Here is an 18862-nt window from a genome sequence, read left to right as displayed (position 1 = left end):
TTTCCACGGATAGCTTCTATGTGGTACAAGTGGGAGGGAGAAGCTGGAAATAAAGAAAGCCTATCTCAGCTCCATGGTGGGATCCACCATTTACTGCAGCCCACCAGAGCCTCCCCAGCTGGCCGGGGTGGCTGAGACCATGGCCACCCCTAGCTTTGGAGGAGAGGTGACTCTTCATTTGCTTTGGCTGCCACAGGGACATCGATATGTTTAAAAAGAGTCTCAAAATAAGGAGTTTGTCAGCTCAGGGACACTCAGCAGAGAATGAAGGAAACCACCAGAGGCTCAGCCCTCCTGGAACTCGGGAGCCCGTCTCCGCCGCCCAGCGTCCCCAGGGCAGTGCTGGCCTGAGCCTGACAGTCCCACAGGGCACAGGCAGGACCATGAGGTCTCACAGACAGATAACTTAGTGAAAAAGCAGCGAAACAACGTGGAGACATGAGGAGGCACCGGCATTGCCATCTGCAACTCTTGGAGGTCAAACGTCAGCACAGACTGAAGCAATTCACCTTCTGGGCTGACGTGCTCCCTGCCCTCTACATCTCCAACCCACCCCAAAGAGAGACTCCCTGTCATCTCTCCGCCTTGTATACTTAACAAAACGCATCTTGTCGCTATGCTTACTTGCCAAAATAGACGGGACTCTCTCCTTCTTTGTGTTTAGGCCACCAGGCTGACCCCTGCACCCACCAGGTGCAGTCGTGAGAGTACGGAGCCACCCTGGTTAACCAGGGACGGGAGTGAGCCCGCCCTCCCCATGCAGGGACATTTCCAGCGTTCAGCTCTGCAGCTCCCCAGCCAGTGGTACCGGGTCGCTCACTGCGGGATGGTGTGCTGCATCCAGCAAGGGCTGCTCTCTCAGTCCTCCAAACCGCAGCAGAAGAGCATCTGGTTTGTCCCCGGGAGCGTGGCTCTGACAGAAATACAGGCCGGGCATGGCACGGTGCCACGCATCCATCACAGACAGAGGGCTCTGGGACCGTGGCCCCTGAACAGTTTTTAATCAGCAGAAGATAAATATGTTGTAAAGTCCTTCATGACCTAGAAAGCTTGAGAGGTCTGTCTCAAGGCTGTGACATGCCCTGCCCCATCTCCCGTCCATTATACAGCTCAGGACTCTTTCCAAAACTTCAGAGATCATTGCAGAAGGAAGCCTGGGGCAAACCAGCAGATCAGACTCGGCCGGGAAGTGCTCAGTGTCTGATTTAGTCTCCAGACGGGTTCAGCTCTGAACACAAATTTCTTTACCAAGTCCCCATCTGCACGTGATGGGCCACAAATCCATATACCGAAAGAGCCAAGTCTCCTCTAGACAGTTGCATAGAAACACCTATGGGTTTTTTTCAGAGATTGCAGTTTGTTCTGGTATTACAAGAGACAATTGTTCTTCCCTCGCCTCCTCCCATGCTCTGCCTCCCACCTCTCCGCTCAGTGAGGAGAAGACAGCAGAGGTTGTGTCATACCACAGAGCCCTCCAAACCCCTCTGTACCCCGGCAGCGCACAGCCCGCACGCTCTCCTCTTGCACTCTCCTCTTGTGGTACTCAGCGAAGGGTGTGCGAGGTGAGGGGTCCCCGAACTGCCAACCACCAGAACTATGTCCTATATCTGTGTGAGGCTCCTGCAGAGATGGGTGCTGCTGCCTTGCACAGGGGCAGGCTTTGACTGGCCTACAGTAAAAGGCAGACATCCCATCATTTTCTGAGCTGCTAAACCAAAATGGCAAGCACCCCTCCTCCCAGAGAGCCTCTGAAGTGCCCCATCAGGGTCAGAGCATTTGGGGAAGCTCATCCTTTGCCTTTTATCGTTCAGAAGATGCAGCAGTGTCTAGTGGGGCTACAAAGGCAGAACCTGAGAAGGGGCAATGGGGTCCATGATCCCTTTACTAGAGAAGATGGAGCAGGCAGCCTCCCCCAAGGTGCTCCCTGTGGGGTCAAGTTATTCCCCTCAGACAAAAGAGCGGGGCTTGCCAAAATGCACAGACAACTTCTGCATTCTCCCAACTCTTTCCTGAACACATCCCTGGAGAAACTGCACATGCCAACACATATCTGTTATCTACAAACAAGGTTGTCTGAGCACCCTAAGGATTTCTGGGTGCTTCTCTTGCCCCTCTACCTTTTTAAACAGTTAATTGATCAGATATTTCAAACGCAAAGCGAAACCAATACTTTATGAAAACTCTAGAGAAGCACTCTTTCTAGTGACTCCAGGCATTTTGCAGCATCTGAGAAACACTCACCTTAGTACATGAGTCGATCCATTTATTGTGGTGGTGGAACAGGGAACCGTCTGTCCCAAGATGGAAGGCCTTCGGTATCGCTCATCACCACAGCACAGGATGATGAGGAAGGCACGTCTGAAGGACTTGTTCAGGAAGGCGTAGAGGAAAGGGTTCAACCCTGAATTGATGTAGCCCAGCCACAGGAAAGCTGTCCACAGCTTCCCCGGCACCGTGTAGTTTATGAAAGGGTCCACTATGTTTGTGACAAAGAAGGGGGCCCAGCACAGGCAGAAGCACCCCATGATGATGCACAGGGTCTTGGCAGCTTTGGTCTCAGTCTTCATGCGGTGCGTGCTGTGCTGGTCCGGGTGGTGCTGCCGGCCGTCGGTGGGGGCCCCCGCGCGCTGCAGCACCTGGATCTGGCGGGCGTGCTCCCTGGCCGTCACGTAGATGCGGTAGTAGGCCAGCACCATCAGGAGGAAGGGAATGTAGAAGGCCACCACGGAGCAGGTAATGGCGTATGGCTTGTTGACCATGAATATGCAGTAGGTGGAGTTGGAAGCCTTGTTGAACTGCCTTTGCTGAATCTGGTGCCGGGAGAGGAAGGACAAGGACAAAGAAGAAGGAAAGAAGTTCACCACTGCCCCTCTGATACCAGCAGGCTGTTTGCCAGAACGTGCCACCACCGCTCTCTGATTCTCCCTCCTCCCTCCCCTCTCCCATCCACGCTACCTGCCTCATCCGTTGCTGCCTCTCCTGCCTGTGCTCACACCGTGGGCTCTCCAGCCCTGCTGCTCCCCAGGTCTGCTGGACCAGCCCACCTTGCAGCTCCAGCATCTTATAGCACACCTCAACGGGCCAGTGAAAATCAGCCTAACACCCCAGGTCAGATACAGAGAGGGGAAATCACTTCACTTTGTGCTGTTTTGCAGTGCTCACTGCTCCGTTCATCAGGGCATGGTTTTACACCAAGGATGCAAAAGTTTCACCCAGCCGAGTCCCACAAGGGGAAGGACAGGTAAAGAACGGGGCTGCAGTGGCCTCAGCAGCTGAGAGGCAGCTCCAGGCTGGGGGTGACACTGAGATTCCCAGGCACGGGGGCTGTGGGCAGCAGCCCAGGCAGGAGAAGTCTGCGGGTTGAGTCCATAGGCTGAGATGTGGTCAATGACTTGTGATGGAAACAAAGACAAAGAAAGGGGTCTTGCATGTGAGTTTGGGGAGCAGGAGGCACAACTGGGACAGACAGGACTTCTCTGAGGCTATTCTTGCTACAGAACAATGTCACTTGCAGGTCCACCAGGCCCATGATTTCTGGTGTTTATTCCAACCAGAGAATAACCTGGTCTCCTATTTAAAGCTATAACATCAAAAATTATTTAATTGGGGATGTAAGGAAGTTTGCCTCGAAAGTAAACTATAAAGCATTTTCACTAGGTGGTGTTTGAACCCTGCGCTACCTCTCAACATGCAGCTACTGAAATCTGCCCAGCGAACGTCAGCAAGTTACAAGGAAGGGCAGGGCTTGGACTGGTGTTCAGGAAAGCCAGTACAGACAGCTGGGTGTCAAGTCTTTTCTGAAAAGGTAGGGGCAATAAATCAATGGAAGAAATCAGACACCTGACGTGGTTTGTTAAATGAACAAAATGGACCTCCCTTTTCTACCAGCTGCATGTCCTAAAGGTGCTTGTCTGGAAATAATTTTGGCTTTATCGCCTTGTCTAGAGGCTTGGCAGCCTGCACCTGTTATTCTCCATGAGCCAAAAAGTATTCATATCTCATTGACTGAGACTTGGCATAGGAGACGCCACATCTCTTTAAATAAGCTCTTCTAAATAAGGTGTTTTCACAGTTTGCCATTTTTTAATTCCTGCATCTCCACATTGAAAGGAGAACAGATTTGCAGCTCTTATCTCCTTGCCTGTAGACGGGATCCTGCAAGTGAAGCCAGACTGCGGTGCCGAAAACTGACTCCTGTTGAAATGACTTGTAGGGGGGAATTTCACCTTCTCCTCCCCTTTAAAGCTCACACCAAGACATGGGGTATTGATGAGACTGGCCCAAAACATCATCCCTTCTGGGAAAGTCTGGGTATCCCGGCTCCCCAGACATCACTAGCATGGCAAGGAAGGACCCTTGGGCTCAGTCGGCAGCGGCCAGCACTCCCCGAGAGCTGCAGAGGACAAGGGGAACCAAGGACTCCCGAGGTGCCCGTTGGGAGCCAACTGGGGCTTGGCATGTTTTCAAAGGACTATTCACTGAACTGATCAGTAGAGACAGGTAAAATCCTCTCCCAGAGCCACCACCGTCTTTGTGACAGTCCTTCCAGGACAAAGTCATTTCAAACCCCCTTAAAAACATCCTCCAGAAATTCAGCAGCCCCTCTGCATTGATAATGAATAGTTTCTCCTTCAGCCTCTCTTACCTTTTTTTCTTTGAATATTGCTTTTTAAAGAAGAATATACGTCACTGAATATATCTGATACCGGGTTGGTGTACCACCTTAGCTACTCACCAGATCAATGATGCCAATGCTATTCCAGCCTTGCATGATCGGGAGGAAAGAAATGAATGTCGGGATTACCCAGCACCCTCCGAGCATTACAGCAATGCGCAACGGAGTCATCTTGTTCCTGTAAACCAGAGGCTGGCAGCAGATAGCATAGTACCTGCAAGGAGAAAAGTGAGAGAACAACCATCATCAAAGGAGACTTCCAGGTCTTCCAAAAATAAAACTGTAAAGCATTTTATCCAGCTTATTTCTCCTGCCTTTCAAAATAGAGAAAAAAAATGAGTCTATAGCTTATTTCCATTGACTGCCTCTCACACAAGGAGCTCAGGATATTTTCACAGCATGAGTAAATAAGGTTTCGTAGTGCCTGGCAGGGGAAAGCCAGTATTTTCTGTTTTCCAGCTAGGGAAAATGAGGCACAGATTAATGCTGTGGTTTGTCTGAGGTGTGGAGCAAGGGAATGACTTCACGTTGAGCCCTCCTCTCCCTCGGCACTTAGTCACAAAGCTGTCTGCACCCTCCTTACCACGATAAATGAGTCCACCTTCCTTCCATTTAGCTGTGACTGAGTAAATGTTGGGGTTTTCCTAACTGCAATGGACATTTATTTTGACAAGACTGCTAAAGCTGTTATTGCAAATTAACAAAGTGTTTCAAAGCTGTGAAAATGTCAGTAAAATGAAGTGTGTTTTTCCGTAACCAAGCTCCCTTTCTACCTCCCAGGAATCAGCTTCTTTCCTGGCTGGGCTTTAACCTCTGCCACAAGGACAGAGGAAATGTCTGCATGGGGCTTCTCATCTTTTCACCGTCAAGGGGACGTGCCCTGTGCTCTTCTTTCTCCTCCCGACCCATCCAACATATTCATAGTACAACATATCCCTGCAAAAAACAACTGGCTGTGGACTGAAAATGTCTTCTCAAAGAGATATGAAATCAACTCTTCTGTCTGTCTGGTCCCTACGGTACCCACCTGCTACCAGATTTCTACATCAGGAAGCTGTATCAAACCTAAAACCTGAAATCTCTTTGCTCTGAAATTAATATATGCCCATTAGCGTAGCAGATCAGCAACCATGTCATCTGGGTCCAGATTTTCAGTGGTCCTGACCCAACAGACTGCCTCAGGTTCCCGATGAAATGTTTTCAATCTTCAGAGTTTTGGAGTTCAGCACACGTTGTAGAGTACTGATGTCCCCACTGCTGCGACAGGGAGCTGGTGTCCAGAGACACAAGCAGTGCCCACAAATTCTCAGCTCTTCTAAATAATGAAATATATAACTCAGCTTTGTGCCTGATGAATATATTTTCTTAAAGAATTAATAATGCTCATCTGGTAGATGTAGTTTCCAGATTTGGTGAGCACAGCAATTATGCAATATGGTGCCCCGTAGGATATGAGCACTGCACTGAAGAAGTGGACACAGTTTCAAAAACTATTTATAAAGGGAATGAATGAACTCTGTCAGAGATATTTTTGAGCCAAGCTTCACATCAAGGCATAATGTGTGCGTAGAGAGAGCCTCACTGCTGAGTGCCTATAAAAGTCGATTTTATGAGGTCAGTAGAACCGTGAATTAGAGACATTAAATTAACAATCACACGCTAAAGCTGGACCACTAACCCGAGATGCCTGCAGCACATTAAAGTCAGACATATGTGAATGCACACATACACACAGTTTATGTGCATGTATTAGAGAGATGTCCTTGATGTGCAAAATTTATTTCATCAAGATTTCAGTGGGAACCAAAAGTTTTATGCTAAATAGGCGTAAAAATCTAAGAATCTCCAAATTTTCTTAAGACTTTTTTGTTAAAAGTCATGTGGAGTCAACTGAATTGCTTTATTTTGATAAAATCAGATTATATATTCCACACAAAGGGTTGAAATAATATCAAAGTGTCAAAAGAAAACATTTTTTAAGTCTCTCTGAAACAAGATTCAAAATGTCACAGGGGAAAAAAAATGTTGAAACAAGCATTCAACTATTTCAATTTGATCATTTCTACATTCTCTTCTGGTTTCCTGTGCGCATGAAAATCAGCCTGTTCCTCTGAAAAGTTTCACTTTCAAAGAAATGGTATATGTGACAGTAACTGCTCTTTTAGAGCATTGGGTAAAATGTTCCTCTTGCGGAGCTCATTTCCCCCTGCCACGGCAGTCGGTGGGTCTGACTCCTGTCCCCAGGAGCACAGCTCTCCCATCCCTCCCACGAGGGAGAAGCAGAAGCTGAATAATTTACAGAAAAGGGATTTACTTGGTTTTGGAGCTTGCCTTCATCGGATCACGAGTTGAACAAGCGAGGGTACCCAGCCTCAAGGATCTGCAAAACTCAACTGGGTAGGACCCTGAGTGATCCAATTAAATGAAGATAGATTTAAGTTTGAGTTTGGCCCTGTTTTGAGGGGAAGGCTGGATCAGAGACCTCCAGAGGTCCTTTCCAACCTACATTTTTCTGAGTCTATCAGACAATGAGGACCATCATGGTCAGATTTCAGTATCTTAATCATCTCAGATGCTAGAAAAAATATTTCTTTGTTCCCAAGATAACTACCCTCCTCACGACAGCCACAATGTGTTTGTGTAACCTTGCCCGGTGTTGCAAGAGCTTATTGCGCTTGAATTTCCCCCTGCTCTCCAGATTTCCTTCCCCCAGGAAATAAACCAGATTCAAACAGGTATTTTCAGTAATGTTTTTGACTGCTTACTAGGACAGATGGCGCTTCCCTTGGCATTACATGCAACTGCTCTTCTGAGTCTAAACACAAGGGAGATCTATCTGGCGTATTTAATTGTTTGCTATCTGAGAGACACCTACTGGAAAGTGCTACCCAGTGCTGGACATCAAAGGATTCTTGTGACATGCCTGATGGCAAGTTACTGCAAGTCACAAGAGAGTAAATTTAGTTGCAGAAAGGGCGAAAGAAGAAATTCAATAAATAAATGGGAAAGAGCAGCCAGGACACCAGCTACCATTTCACAAGCTGAATAAATAAACAGAAAAGGAAAACCACGACACACTGCTAATTGACTACAGGAGGAAAACAATTCTTCCAAGCAGTTTGAGTTTTTACAGTTCTGTACTTCTATCTCTGCTGCAGCTGACAGCATTACACTGACTTGTACATGCTATTAAAGGCCATTAGAGTAAAAATTATGCCTGTAAAAATGACATCTTAAGCTCTCATATTTCTTCCCTCCCAGTGATTCAGCAGCAATTTTCCTCCACTTACATGTCAAAAGATTATATATATATTTTTTTTTTTTTTTTTTTTTTTTTTGCTAGCTGCTGCTACCGTGACTTCCCTTGTGTTCAGAAAGTCGAGCTGGGCTCCTCCTGCCCTACGCTGTTATCGGTAACAAGGTTCTGCAACCGGAGTGTGGGTGACAGTTTTGCTGATGGCGAGGGAGGCAGAGAAGCACACCGTCTGCCTTTCCATAGCTCAGCAGGATTTCCATTCAACGGTCCAGAGAGTCAGATAACAGAAATCTGTGTGTGCTAACAGAAGTCTGAAGTCACACCAATTTTTGCAGTAGCTGGTGATTTGATGTATGTGATGGTTTGGGCATTTAAGCAGCTATTTATTCACTGAGGAAAAAGTAATTATATCTTTAAGATTATCAATAGTTTTAGTCAAAACCTGAAATAAAGACATTTTCATATTCTACAGTTCTGCTTCCTTTCAAGCTAGAGCTGTTTTCCTCTGCTCATAAAGAATTTCTGTTACGTACTGGTATGACAGTGTGATGGATGGATATAAAATGTAATACATACACATGATTAATACGATGTCCAAGCTTAATTAAATATTAATTCTTAGTATTATCAGTCAAGACCTGTGTTTCTGTGGTTCCTTGAAAATGTTAACTTCCCTGTTACCTACAGCAGAGCAGGTGATGCGAAACACATCCTCCGCCTCTGTTATGACATTCTTTGCTGAGGGGAAATACACGAATCCCTTCCTGGAGCTGCAGAGCATCCAAGTAGCTCCATAAAGCCAAGGTTATTATAATACTTTTCCTTTCCCACATCAGACATTTGCCACATGAATCAATCAAGTGCTAACATTCTACAGATGGCTCAATAGAAGAAATCCATAGCTCTTATGGCCTTACTGATGGCTCTTATGGCCACTGCAAGTATATCTGGCTACTGAGGATTTGTGACCTGCCCAGTGAGGCTTGGTGGCTCTGGGAAACTGCAGTGGCCAGACTGTGTCAAGGAACATGAATGTGATGCTCCCTGGTCTTCCAGTGGAAGTTCCAGTGATATGGATGTTGGGGGGACCAATTAGTGCCAAGCATATCGATTCCCAAAAGTGAACCTCACGTGTCACGAACACTCTCCTGGCATCTTCAAGGGGATGCAGGTGCACCTCAATCACGCCCATGAAAGCTACAAAAAGCACTCAAGGCTCAGTGACTCAGTGGCCAGATCTGTGGGGCAATTTTCTCCATTTTCCTACGAGCAACACCAGCAAGAGCTGCGGGGGTCACATGGAGGAGCCCATACACAGTGTCCACGAGCTGTAAGAGCAAAACGTTTTATCCTTTCCCAACAGGACTGGCGCTGTGCCCGCCAGCGAGCTCCTCTTTGCAGTCAGTGCTACACGTAAAACCAGAAAGCAGATATAAACACCTGTACATCAGCAACACATTTGTACCTAACAGCCTTCAGCACTTTGGGTAGAGAAGACATAATATCGCACTCCTCAGCAGCAGGATCATGGACAGCTTGCCTAATGTTAAACTTGCGTATATGTGAAGACAGGAGATGGCAGATAAGAGGGAAGCTGTGAAGCGAAAGAGAAAATAGGCAGAAAATGAACCTCAGTTACATTCCTGCCTTGTACAACTGAATGCTGAATCTGCTTTTGTGGAAATGTAAGTGTTGTAAATCATGGGTGTTTGTTGTTGCCATTTTGCCTGTATGAGAAATCCTACGCATGCATGCACACACACGTACACACGCTCCTTGTATCATACCCAGGAAAAAAAATAGAAAAAAGAATTCCTGAAAAGTACATCAACTTTTAAGTGATAACACCTCTAGTTATTGCAAGTTTATAGTTTCTAGGCTCTTATAGATAAGAAAGGAAAGACTGAGACTGAGAAACAGCATTGCACATTGCATTTCAACACGCTGGTGACCTACATCTGACAGCAGCATAACTTAGCTGTGGTCCGTGGCAAGGACGGCTGTTTGTGGCCGCGCCTGCCTGCCTGCAACACAATGAGACCCCATTTGCGACAGGGACCTGTGGCCAAGACTGAAATCAAAGGTCCAAGACTCTAGATAACCAGCTGGGCCAATAACGTTAACATACACCAGTTTCTGCGGTTAAAGAGATGCAAGCAGTGACACAGCAGCTGGCGCATCTGGCCACCCCTCAGCCTGGACATCCAAGCGTCTCCTCAAGCCCGTGGCAGTGGAAATGCTGCCCGGGACACATCTCCAGAGAGCAGTCCTGGAGTCTGCAGGATCCTGCAGTCCTGCGTCAGGATCAGTGATGCTCTAACCACACCGCTGCTCTTTCCTTGCCTTCTGGGCGTTACAGAAATAGAATTACTTAGCTGCATTAGGTAATTCCTTGCCCTTGGAGAAAAATTAAAGCATCTCCCTGGTTTGCAATGCAATTTTGTTTGAGCTACAGGTATGTAGACAATACCCTGCAAGAAGCTCCTTAGAAATCACAGACAGACAAATACACACCCACCTTTACCAAACAGACTGGGTCTGTGGGTGGCCCGCATTTAAAACCATTTGGTGTCATGTGCATGTATAAAATTATATACATACCATATGTTTGATCATCACTGGGGCCAAAACGAGCCAAGGAAAATTTACTGAATACTCATCCTGAATAATTTTTTACCCCCCTTAAATAATCTAGAAAAAAAAGCAGACAAGAGGGTGGGAAAACTGTGGGTGCTATTAGCTCTCTAACAAAGTCAGGGTGCAAGAGCCATGTCCATCTGGACCCTGCGCCTGTACCTGTCTGCTGAACCTCGAACGCCGAAGTGGGAACGTTTTTTTTTGTGAGTTCCTAAGGAAAGAGAGGCCAAAGAAACACAAGAGGGGATGGTCAGACTCCACACCTGCCACCACAGGGGACTCTGCTCCTACCCTGAGCCTGGCAGAGGGGCTCCCAGGGGCTGCCCCCCAGGCAGCCAGCTCAGACGCTGAAGACACTGAACTGCACTGATGGAAAAGTCTTGCGGGTGACAAGGACATTTATTTCAGAAGCTTCTTCTCCTCGCAGGACACAAATTACATCTAAGGATTTGCCTACTTCGAAAAACACCCTTCTTTGTCCTTTTGGAGCTCTATGCCGGTGTGCTCCACAAAACCCCAAACCGAGCGTGGTTTTGCACATTCCTCCTCTTCCTCAGCGACCCCAGGCTGGGCCAGAGCCTTCAGCTGAACCCTGACCAAGCGGTGAAGTCTAAGGAGCCAGGATCTCAACTTATTTGTGCCTGTGTGAAATGAAACCAGCGCTACCAGCTTTGCTGATATTTCAGCGAAACCAGATTCTGGCCTCCACATAAACAGATTTTTACATTTTTTTTGAGAGAACAGCTCTTTCTCTTTTCCTTTTTCCCACTGAGCAAATAAGCTATGGTATCTGACTGAGCCAAATAAAACAAAGTTATGCATTGCTGGTCCAGAAAAAAAAATGTCCTAAATTGATTATATCTAACAAAATTAAATTCCTATTAAAAAAACAACGGCCTGCTGGTGTTGAGATAATTACACGGAGAAAAATGCTAAAGAGAACAGTTAATTGGAACTGGATAAATTTAGCTAGTAATACAAACAAACGTATGTTGCCAAACAGAGATAGAGGACTCCTTCATGGTCCCCGTGTGGGTCGGTGTGTGTGGAGGGTTATTGGCAGCAACAGTGGCAAAATAAATTCCCATATTTCTAGAGGGTTTGTAAAGATTAATAAAGGACAGTGCATCCCTCAGGCTGTGCCACGGCCATCTGCTCCGCTATTTTTCTTAATGCTCTCAGACCTGAATTCTGCAAATCCCATGTTAGTTTTCTTGCGGAGCTGAGTGCCGACAGGGATAACTCCGCGGCTACGTGTTGTGTCTCGCAGCCCTCGGGGATGGTCTGCATTTGCCCTTGCTCAGCCCCTTCCTGTGCCACCTCTCCACTCCTCCACTGAAGTGACTGGCAGCTGTAGGAGATCCGATGTCTTTCCAGCTGAAAAGGGCACGGGGGATTTATGCCCTGGTTCAAAACTATAGCTGGAATTTGTGTCATATAATCAGATTTCCGACTGCCTAATCATTACTTACTGATAGCTATTTAAAACCTAACAAGTCTCCCCACTAATAACCTCCCCCCAGTCCTGGCCAGCTGGCAGATGTTTCTCAGAGCACCGCTGGGCACAGCTACTTTCTCCCCGTCCTTGAGAAAGACACCGTGCTCCTGACCTCGAGCTCCACTGTGGCCCAGGCACCCTTTGGCGAGCCAGTTGCTTCCCCCGGCGAAAGAGGTGAGGGTGGAGAGGGATGTGGTGCAGCACCGGCAGCAGGAGGCAGCAGGTGGGGTGGGCAGAGCCAGCGACCACCCAGACCTGGCCACTCCTGTGCCCCCTGCACGGGCTCCCTCCCACCCCAGGAGAGGGCTTCTTCTCCAGAGGGGCTGCCACTGAAGAGCAGCAGAGGTTGGGAGTCTCTAAAAAATCCTCTCTCTCAAGGGATTGTGCTAATTTGATGTCTGAGCAGTACATTAATGTTGATTAATGTTTGTAAATGGCGCAACGAGCATCTGTCACTCTGGTGCTCCAACACTCTTTGGATACATCTGCTTTGCTTTAGCCCTTATTTAGCAGTGATTATGTGGTATGTTTGATTTCCAGTAAGATTAGCGTTGAGTACGCAAACACGCAGTTAGGTCTGTTTTGTGGCGTGTTACATAGCAAATCTGGAGATGTTTCGGACAGGCCAGGCAAATAGTGCACCCAGTGCCCAGCAGGGATGGAGACTTGGAGAAAAGCTTCCCGGGCTGGGACCCAGCCAGGGGAGCTGGAGGAAGCAGAGAGAGGAAGCGGGAGGAAGCCCAAGAATACAGACATTTAAGACCTGTTTGTTTCCCTGGTGGTTTTTTTTTCCCCCCAAGACTTTGAGAAGTAATTGTATTGCAAATTATACTGCAAACATTGGAGAAGAAAATTGCCTTTCCTGACAGGTTAACTGTATTTGGAGACTCTATCATAGCCACTTGGCCTGTTTATATGCAGTGCAATTATTTTTATTGCATGTGCACAAAGAATGGATAGATATGCATAAAACATGCAATAAATAAATAATTCAAGGCTAAATCTTTCTTTTATATTGGAATACCAAAGAGATGATGAAAAAGCATAACGTAGTGACAGCAAAATTTGGATTCACTGATCCCTGAGGTACCTCTAATACCTAGGAAAAAAACATTTTCAGATAAGACTGTCCCTAAGTCTCTGCAGTGCTTTGCTCTGACGGGTAAGATCAGTTTACCCTGTGGTGATTTCTCCAGATTTTCTCAAATGCCTTTGAGAATTAAAGCCTGAATGCTTTTTTTTTTTTTCCCCTCAGAGGCAGTAATGGAAATAGATACAAGATATTATCAGATAGAAGTCTTTTCAAGCAACACTTCCTGAGAATGTTGAACAGAATGACTTTCCAAACTGAGTCCTGAGGATTAGATTAACCACCCAATTTCTTTTAAAAAAAACCCACAGTTGTATGCCCCGAAATAAAACAGAAGGCAGGAAATACATGAATCACAGAAAAAACACCAGCTAGAAAAAGCATCCTCCCATAAAGCCTGAATGAACAGAAGGGCAACAGCTAGCAAAAATTAAATAAAACAGGAAGCAGTGCTGTCGGTGCTCCTCCAACCCAGCTGCCAGGACGGGTGAAGCAGCGGTGATGGAGAACAGCTCGACGCTGGGCTGACTCATCCTTCCCTGCACAGAAACCCAGGCATTCAACGGCCTGCTCTGATCTTCTCAGCGCCTTCCACCACTATCTCCTCATCTCTTCTGTCCGCTTAACACTGTTTGGGAGTCAGTTCTCCCTGAGGAAACAAACACAACCCCCAAACGACCAAAACTTCTCACAGAAGTTCAAGTTTCTGCCAGCAACCTTTAAAGCCTAGGTCTGACGCTTGGCAGACAAGAGGGGGAAAGAAAGACATGTTGCTCTTACTCGTATCAGAGTGAGTATTTTGAGCTGACCTGAAAGTTGCTTGGAGATGACTGCAGAATCCCGCAAAAAATAAACTGTCTGGAAGTCTTTTCAAATCTGAGCTAATGTTTGCACAGGACAAGGGAGAGATACACTTTGAAAGCCTGTAGTCCAAGTCCCAAAAGGAAAATTTGGGGCAGCAGTTGGAAATTAGGAGACTGCTAGCCCGTTAAATCCCTGCTGTGAACAGCATGTGTTGGGTACGCTGTCATTTGGGTTAGCGGATGGTTATTCTGTCAAGTCATTAATCTCTATTAGACTGCGCTGTCAGGTACCCGCATTTTAACCAATAATGCACCAGGAACAGCACAACTTTTTGACTTCAGTCTGCAAAAGGAAAAGGATTTTAAAAAGTGGCAGTGCTCAAGAAATAGGTGGAACTTAGACAATTTTTGTACTCGTATCTATTAAAACGTGACTGAAATCTGGATATTTTCACTTTTCATCTCTAGGACAGAAGTGAAGTGAGGTCGAAATTTTCTCTTTGCCCTTCTCAGGATGATGACAGACCAGAACACACCTGGAAGTGATGCTCCCAGGTCAGCCACAGCAAGGGGCTGGCACATCGCAAAGGAGAAAAAGGCAGATTTAAAAGGTGGGGTTCAGCCTTCTTTTGTTGTGAAAAATGGGTCTTTTATTCTGTATCCACCACTCTACCCAAGCCCTGTTGAAAATCCCTGTTGTCCTGCTTGCCGAGGAGGTTTGGAACAGCAGCCAAATTCATGGCAGCAAAAGTGAGTTAATCTCTGCGAAAAGGACACGGGAGTGAAGGGGGACCGTCAGTGGCTCCAGGTGACCTGCAGCAGGGTACGGCACAAGTGTGATATCCCCCTCAATGCGGCAAGGAAGGGATCATGGCACATCTGTAGGGATGAGGTAAGGGCCAAAATCAAAACATTCTCCCTGTCTTCTTCCACCCAAACACCTCCCCTGAGAGACGGAGAGAAGGTCCTCATGTTTCATTTCAATTGGAAAATGGCTTATTAAACAGGCCCAGCAGGAAAAAAAATTCACGTCCTTGGTCTTTCTGAATGCCTAGGTCCGACAGTGTTGCTAGGTAAGTGGCATCAGGTTTTGGATCTGCAAGCATCAAGGTCTGCTGCTTGCATGGTGGAGAGTAATTGCTTTTATACATGATGCTTCCTGATTTACCTAATCAGGCTGCCAGACCATGCCAGTGAGCAAGCACTGCAGAAATGTAAAATAACATATACAGTGGCCATTCAGGAAGAAAGGAAGTCTTTTAATAGACTGTTTGGGACACGAAAGAGCTCATGACTTAGCACAGAAATTCCCAGTCAGGTTAGGACTGTTGCTGTGCTCGAGGACGATGTCCAGGTGGAGGTTAAACAACTTCAGCGATGGTTACAGTACCCTACTGGTGTCCTACTAAGTTGTATTTTGAAAATCATGTTAATAAGTCAGTCAATCAATCGGAGGAAGAAATACAACATTAAGAGAGGAAGATGACTAGGGGCTGACCCACCTCCATAACATTTTCATTGACAGCAGTAAATGACGGTCCAGTGCTACAGGAGGCACCTTGGTCTGCCTCGAGCACCGTGGTGGGTAGTCTGAACTTGACATTTGGTCCTGGGAGAACCCAGAAGCCTGTAGTCTTGGGACTCGATCAGATTCCTACTGAGGTGTCTGATCAAACACCAAGTGATGAAAGCCACGCAGTTGACTTGGGATTCTCCCCTTCACGTGAGACAGAGAGATCTCGGGCTTTCTCTTTCAGCTGACACTCACTACCAGCAAACACAGACATAACTGTGCCTTCTTGCACAGGGAGAAGAAATATAGCTTTTGAAACGTCTAAGATGAAATCCTAGCTTTTTCATGTCAGTGGCAAAGCTCCAAATGATTACCCATGGAGTCAAAATAGCATCCAAGAGGAACTTCTACAGCAAGACTGAATGGCTAGGAGAGCTATATATGCTCTGCAGAGATCAGATGATAGAGAAAAGTTTCTATGGCAAATTCGAGTGCCTTTGGAGAGCAGCAGCCTGCCTCGGGGATGTTGCTGTTAGTGCTCCACTAATGGTGCGGGGTGTGGTGGTCACTGCTCTAACAAGCACTCAGTAAAGCCATTTCGAGAAGAGAATCAAGAAAATCACAGAACCAGAGAATTACCTAAAATTTAGATCAGTTCTGCAGCTAGTCTGCAGAGGCGTCATTCTTCAGCCTGAAAGCACCAAGCAAACGATAAAGGCTGCGATAATTACCCCTGTCAGGCCGCATCCATCCACCAGCTTGGAGAACCTTTTCTCCCTCCCTGCCTGAGAGCGAAGAACGGCACACGCGAAAGAGAAAGAGCATTTGTGTCTCCTGAAATAATTCCCTGACAACTGGCAATTTCAGGTCAAAAATTGCCACTGTGTTTGTGCATCCCAGACAGTGCAGCTCTGCTCCCTCACCCCTGAACCTGCAGAGGTTTTCAGCACACCCATTAACGAATTCATCCTCAGCTTCTTTTCAAGCAATTTGGCTGCTGTTTAGTCTAATGTGGCCAATACTGGGGGGATGGCAAATATTGGGGCATTTCTCTCTGTCAGTGCACTCATGAGGAAAAAGTTTACAGGCATTTTCTGAAAGATTTTTTTTTTTTTTTTTTTTTTGCTGTGACACTTAAGATCATCTCCAGCTCTTGGGACCTTCAAATTCAGAGCTCTGAACACTTTCTTTTGATCAGATTGGTGGACGTGGGGTTTTTTTTAGCCAGTGTGTGTTTGTGTGTGCATTTTTCATTCTACTTCAAAGAATCTTTTTAATCCTGAAGATATAGGAAGAATGTTTCTGTACCAGCAACAGGTTCAAATACACACTCAGTAAGCTGAAACCTTTAAAAGCTTCTTTTTCGCAATTTTATCGCAGAAGGCTGAGCCACTTAAATGGAGCGATGCTGATACAGGGCTCCTTCAAGCGCAGTGCCCGTCACCCTCAGACCCCAGTGCAGGGGGTGCTGCACCTTCCCCAGACCTCTTCAGAACAAATGTGGAACAAGCTTGGAGAATTAGTTTCCTCCAAAACACGGTTACAGCTCCTGCTTTCTTTCAAGACAGCCATTCTCCTGTGTCATATTCTCATGATTAAAATATTGGCTTGGGATGGGGGGATGGAGTGGGGGTCCCCAGAGTCAGCTCCCCATTTCCCTCTCTCCAAAAGAAGGGGAATCGTCTCTGCGTGTCTGTAGGCAGCGACCCTCACCCACTGCTACGGCAGCCCCGCATATGGCACAGAGAATTCAAGACTCCCTGGGCAGAGAATAAAAGAGGAGAGAAGGTAGAGCAGAGCTGTTAGTCCTCCCCAGGTGTTCGCACTCTGCTCTATTTCATTTACTACAGAATAATCTAATCCATCTCATTTTAGGGATGTTTTTTTTTTTTTTGGTTGGGTTTTTTCTTCCATTTCCAGTTCCTTCTACTGAGCTGAGTGTTTGCAAACTGCCTCCGGTCTGTTTATAGAAAGAAAATCTTCCTGTATAAAGCTGATCTCTGTTCTGCATCCCCAGAATGTTAACTTTGAGACACGCATTTCGACAGTCACAGAGCCAAGGCTGCCCCCAGCCCCTTCGCCACCCCAGACAAGGCTGTCCCAGGAGCGCGGGGACCGAGGGGGACAGGCGGCGGGAGCAAGACGCGACAACATGGTGGGGGTCTGCAAGAGGGTGGCACAGGCAGGAGAAAGGGGGGAGTTTCCCTTCTGTGCACCCCATGCAGCAGGTTCCTCATCCCCTGCGGGTGTCAGAAATGAGGGGGTGAAGGGGAGGGGGGAAAACAGTATTTTCCCTGCATGTCCCTTTCTCTGCACAACCCTCTATGTTTAATTAAAAGCCTGGAGAACAAAACTCCAACATTTTATATAACAAGGCCACATCCAGAGCACAGTGCCTAACATCTGCTTAACTGGTAATTGGCTCAAAGTAGCAGTTTGTCAATGGTTTTAAGATAATGAGCTTCCTATTTGTGTTCCAGCCATCTAAACTTCCAGATAAGGACAAGAGCTGTAGCTATTACGCGTCAGCTCCTCTCTGGGCACAATACTGCGTGTGCCGGTGCCCCTCTCTCCCACAATAAAGGAGTGCTGCCCATCAATGGAGAAGTTAACAAAGTATCTTTTGAAGTCTGGCTGGGTGCAGACTCTGGATGAAGGATGCCATTTAAATGCCAATTGTCGTGATGATGAGAATGGTTGCGGTTATTTTGGCCATATTAGTAATGCTAAGTAATAGTATTTTAAAAGGTATTGAAATCTCTGCACAGAACTCAAATGAAAGCTCTAAGTATTGCTCATTAGAATAGCCGGTCAAGACGTTTTCTTCTAAGTATTTATCCTGTGAAACATTCTTGCTATTCTGTATGGAAAGTACTGCGGTCTACCCCAAAAAACTGCAGACAACAGTAAATGAGAATTGTTTGCCACAAACTATTTAGGATTTTGGCTTCATTTTAATTTTGCAAGAAAAGTTTAAAAGAAAATAAAGTTTTCAGGATCTCCCACAAAGCCTATGCACCCTTTTCACCAGCTTTATTTACCTCCTGGTTAGCCTTCATTAGCGGAGATGTGCAAATGAATGCCTTAGAAAAACAGCCCATAAAATTGCAGTGGGGGAAGCAGTTGCCCTTTCTATTTTTCTCCCTATAATGTATTAATATATGTCACAATGTGTCATTTAGGAATACCGTTTTCATCTGCCTGCATGGCTGCTAGCAGCAGGAGGAACAGTTCTGATAGCACTTGAAAAGATACGTCAAATATTTTTTTGACAGAAGAGAGAAAGCCAGATAATCCAGCGTTTCTGTTCCTGGGAAGACAGGGCTCAGCACAGCGCATCAAGCCTCGCACCAGCCAAGGCTTCCCTGCCGCCCCTGGCAGCCAGCAGAC

The 18862-nt window shown here is 46.6% G+C and overlaps 1 protein-coding gene across 1 annotated transcript in view; it reads right to left on the bottom strand.

The window, feature by feature from the left end:
* HTR4 (5-hydroxytryptamine receptor 4) overlaps nucleotides 1–18862 on the bottom strand; it is a 137343-nt gene that overhangs the window by 52620 nt on the left and 65861 nt on the right. The window contains exons 5-6 of the mRNA XM_054217101.1: nucleotides 4736–4889; nucleotides 2242–2810 (exon numbers count right to left, since the gene is read on the bottom strand). Coding sequence (XP_054073076.1) covers nucleotides 2242–2810; nucleotides 4736–4889 — 723 coding nt within the window. The remainder of the gene's footprint in view (nucleotides 1–2241; nucleotides 2811–4735; nucleotides 4890–18862) is intronic.

The sequence above is a fragment of the Rissa tridactyla genome, chromosome 11, assembly GCF_028500815.1.
Source record: "Rissa tridactyla isolate bRisTri1 chromosome 11, bRisTri1.patW.cur.20221130, whole genome shotgun sequence".
Taxonomy (NCBI): Eukaryota; Metazoa; Chordata; class Aves; order Charadriiformes; family Laridae; genus Rissa; species Rissa tridactyla.
The sequence above is the reverse complement of the archived record's forward strand: the minus strand, read 5'-3'. Positions and strand labels throughout refer to the sequence as shown.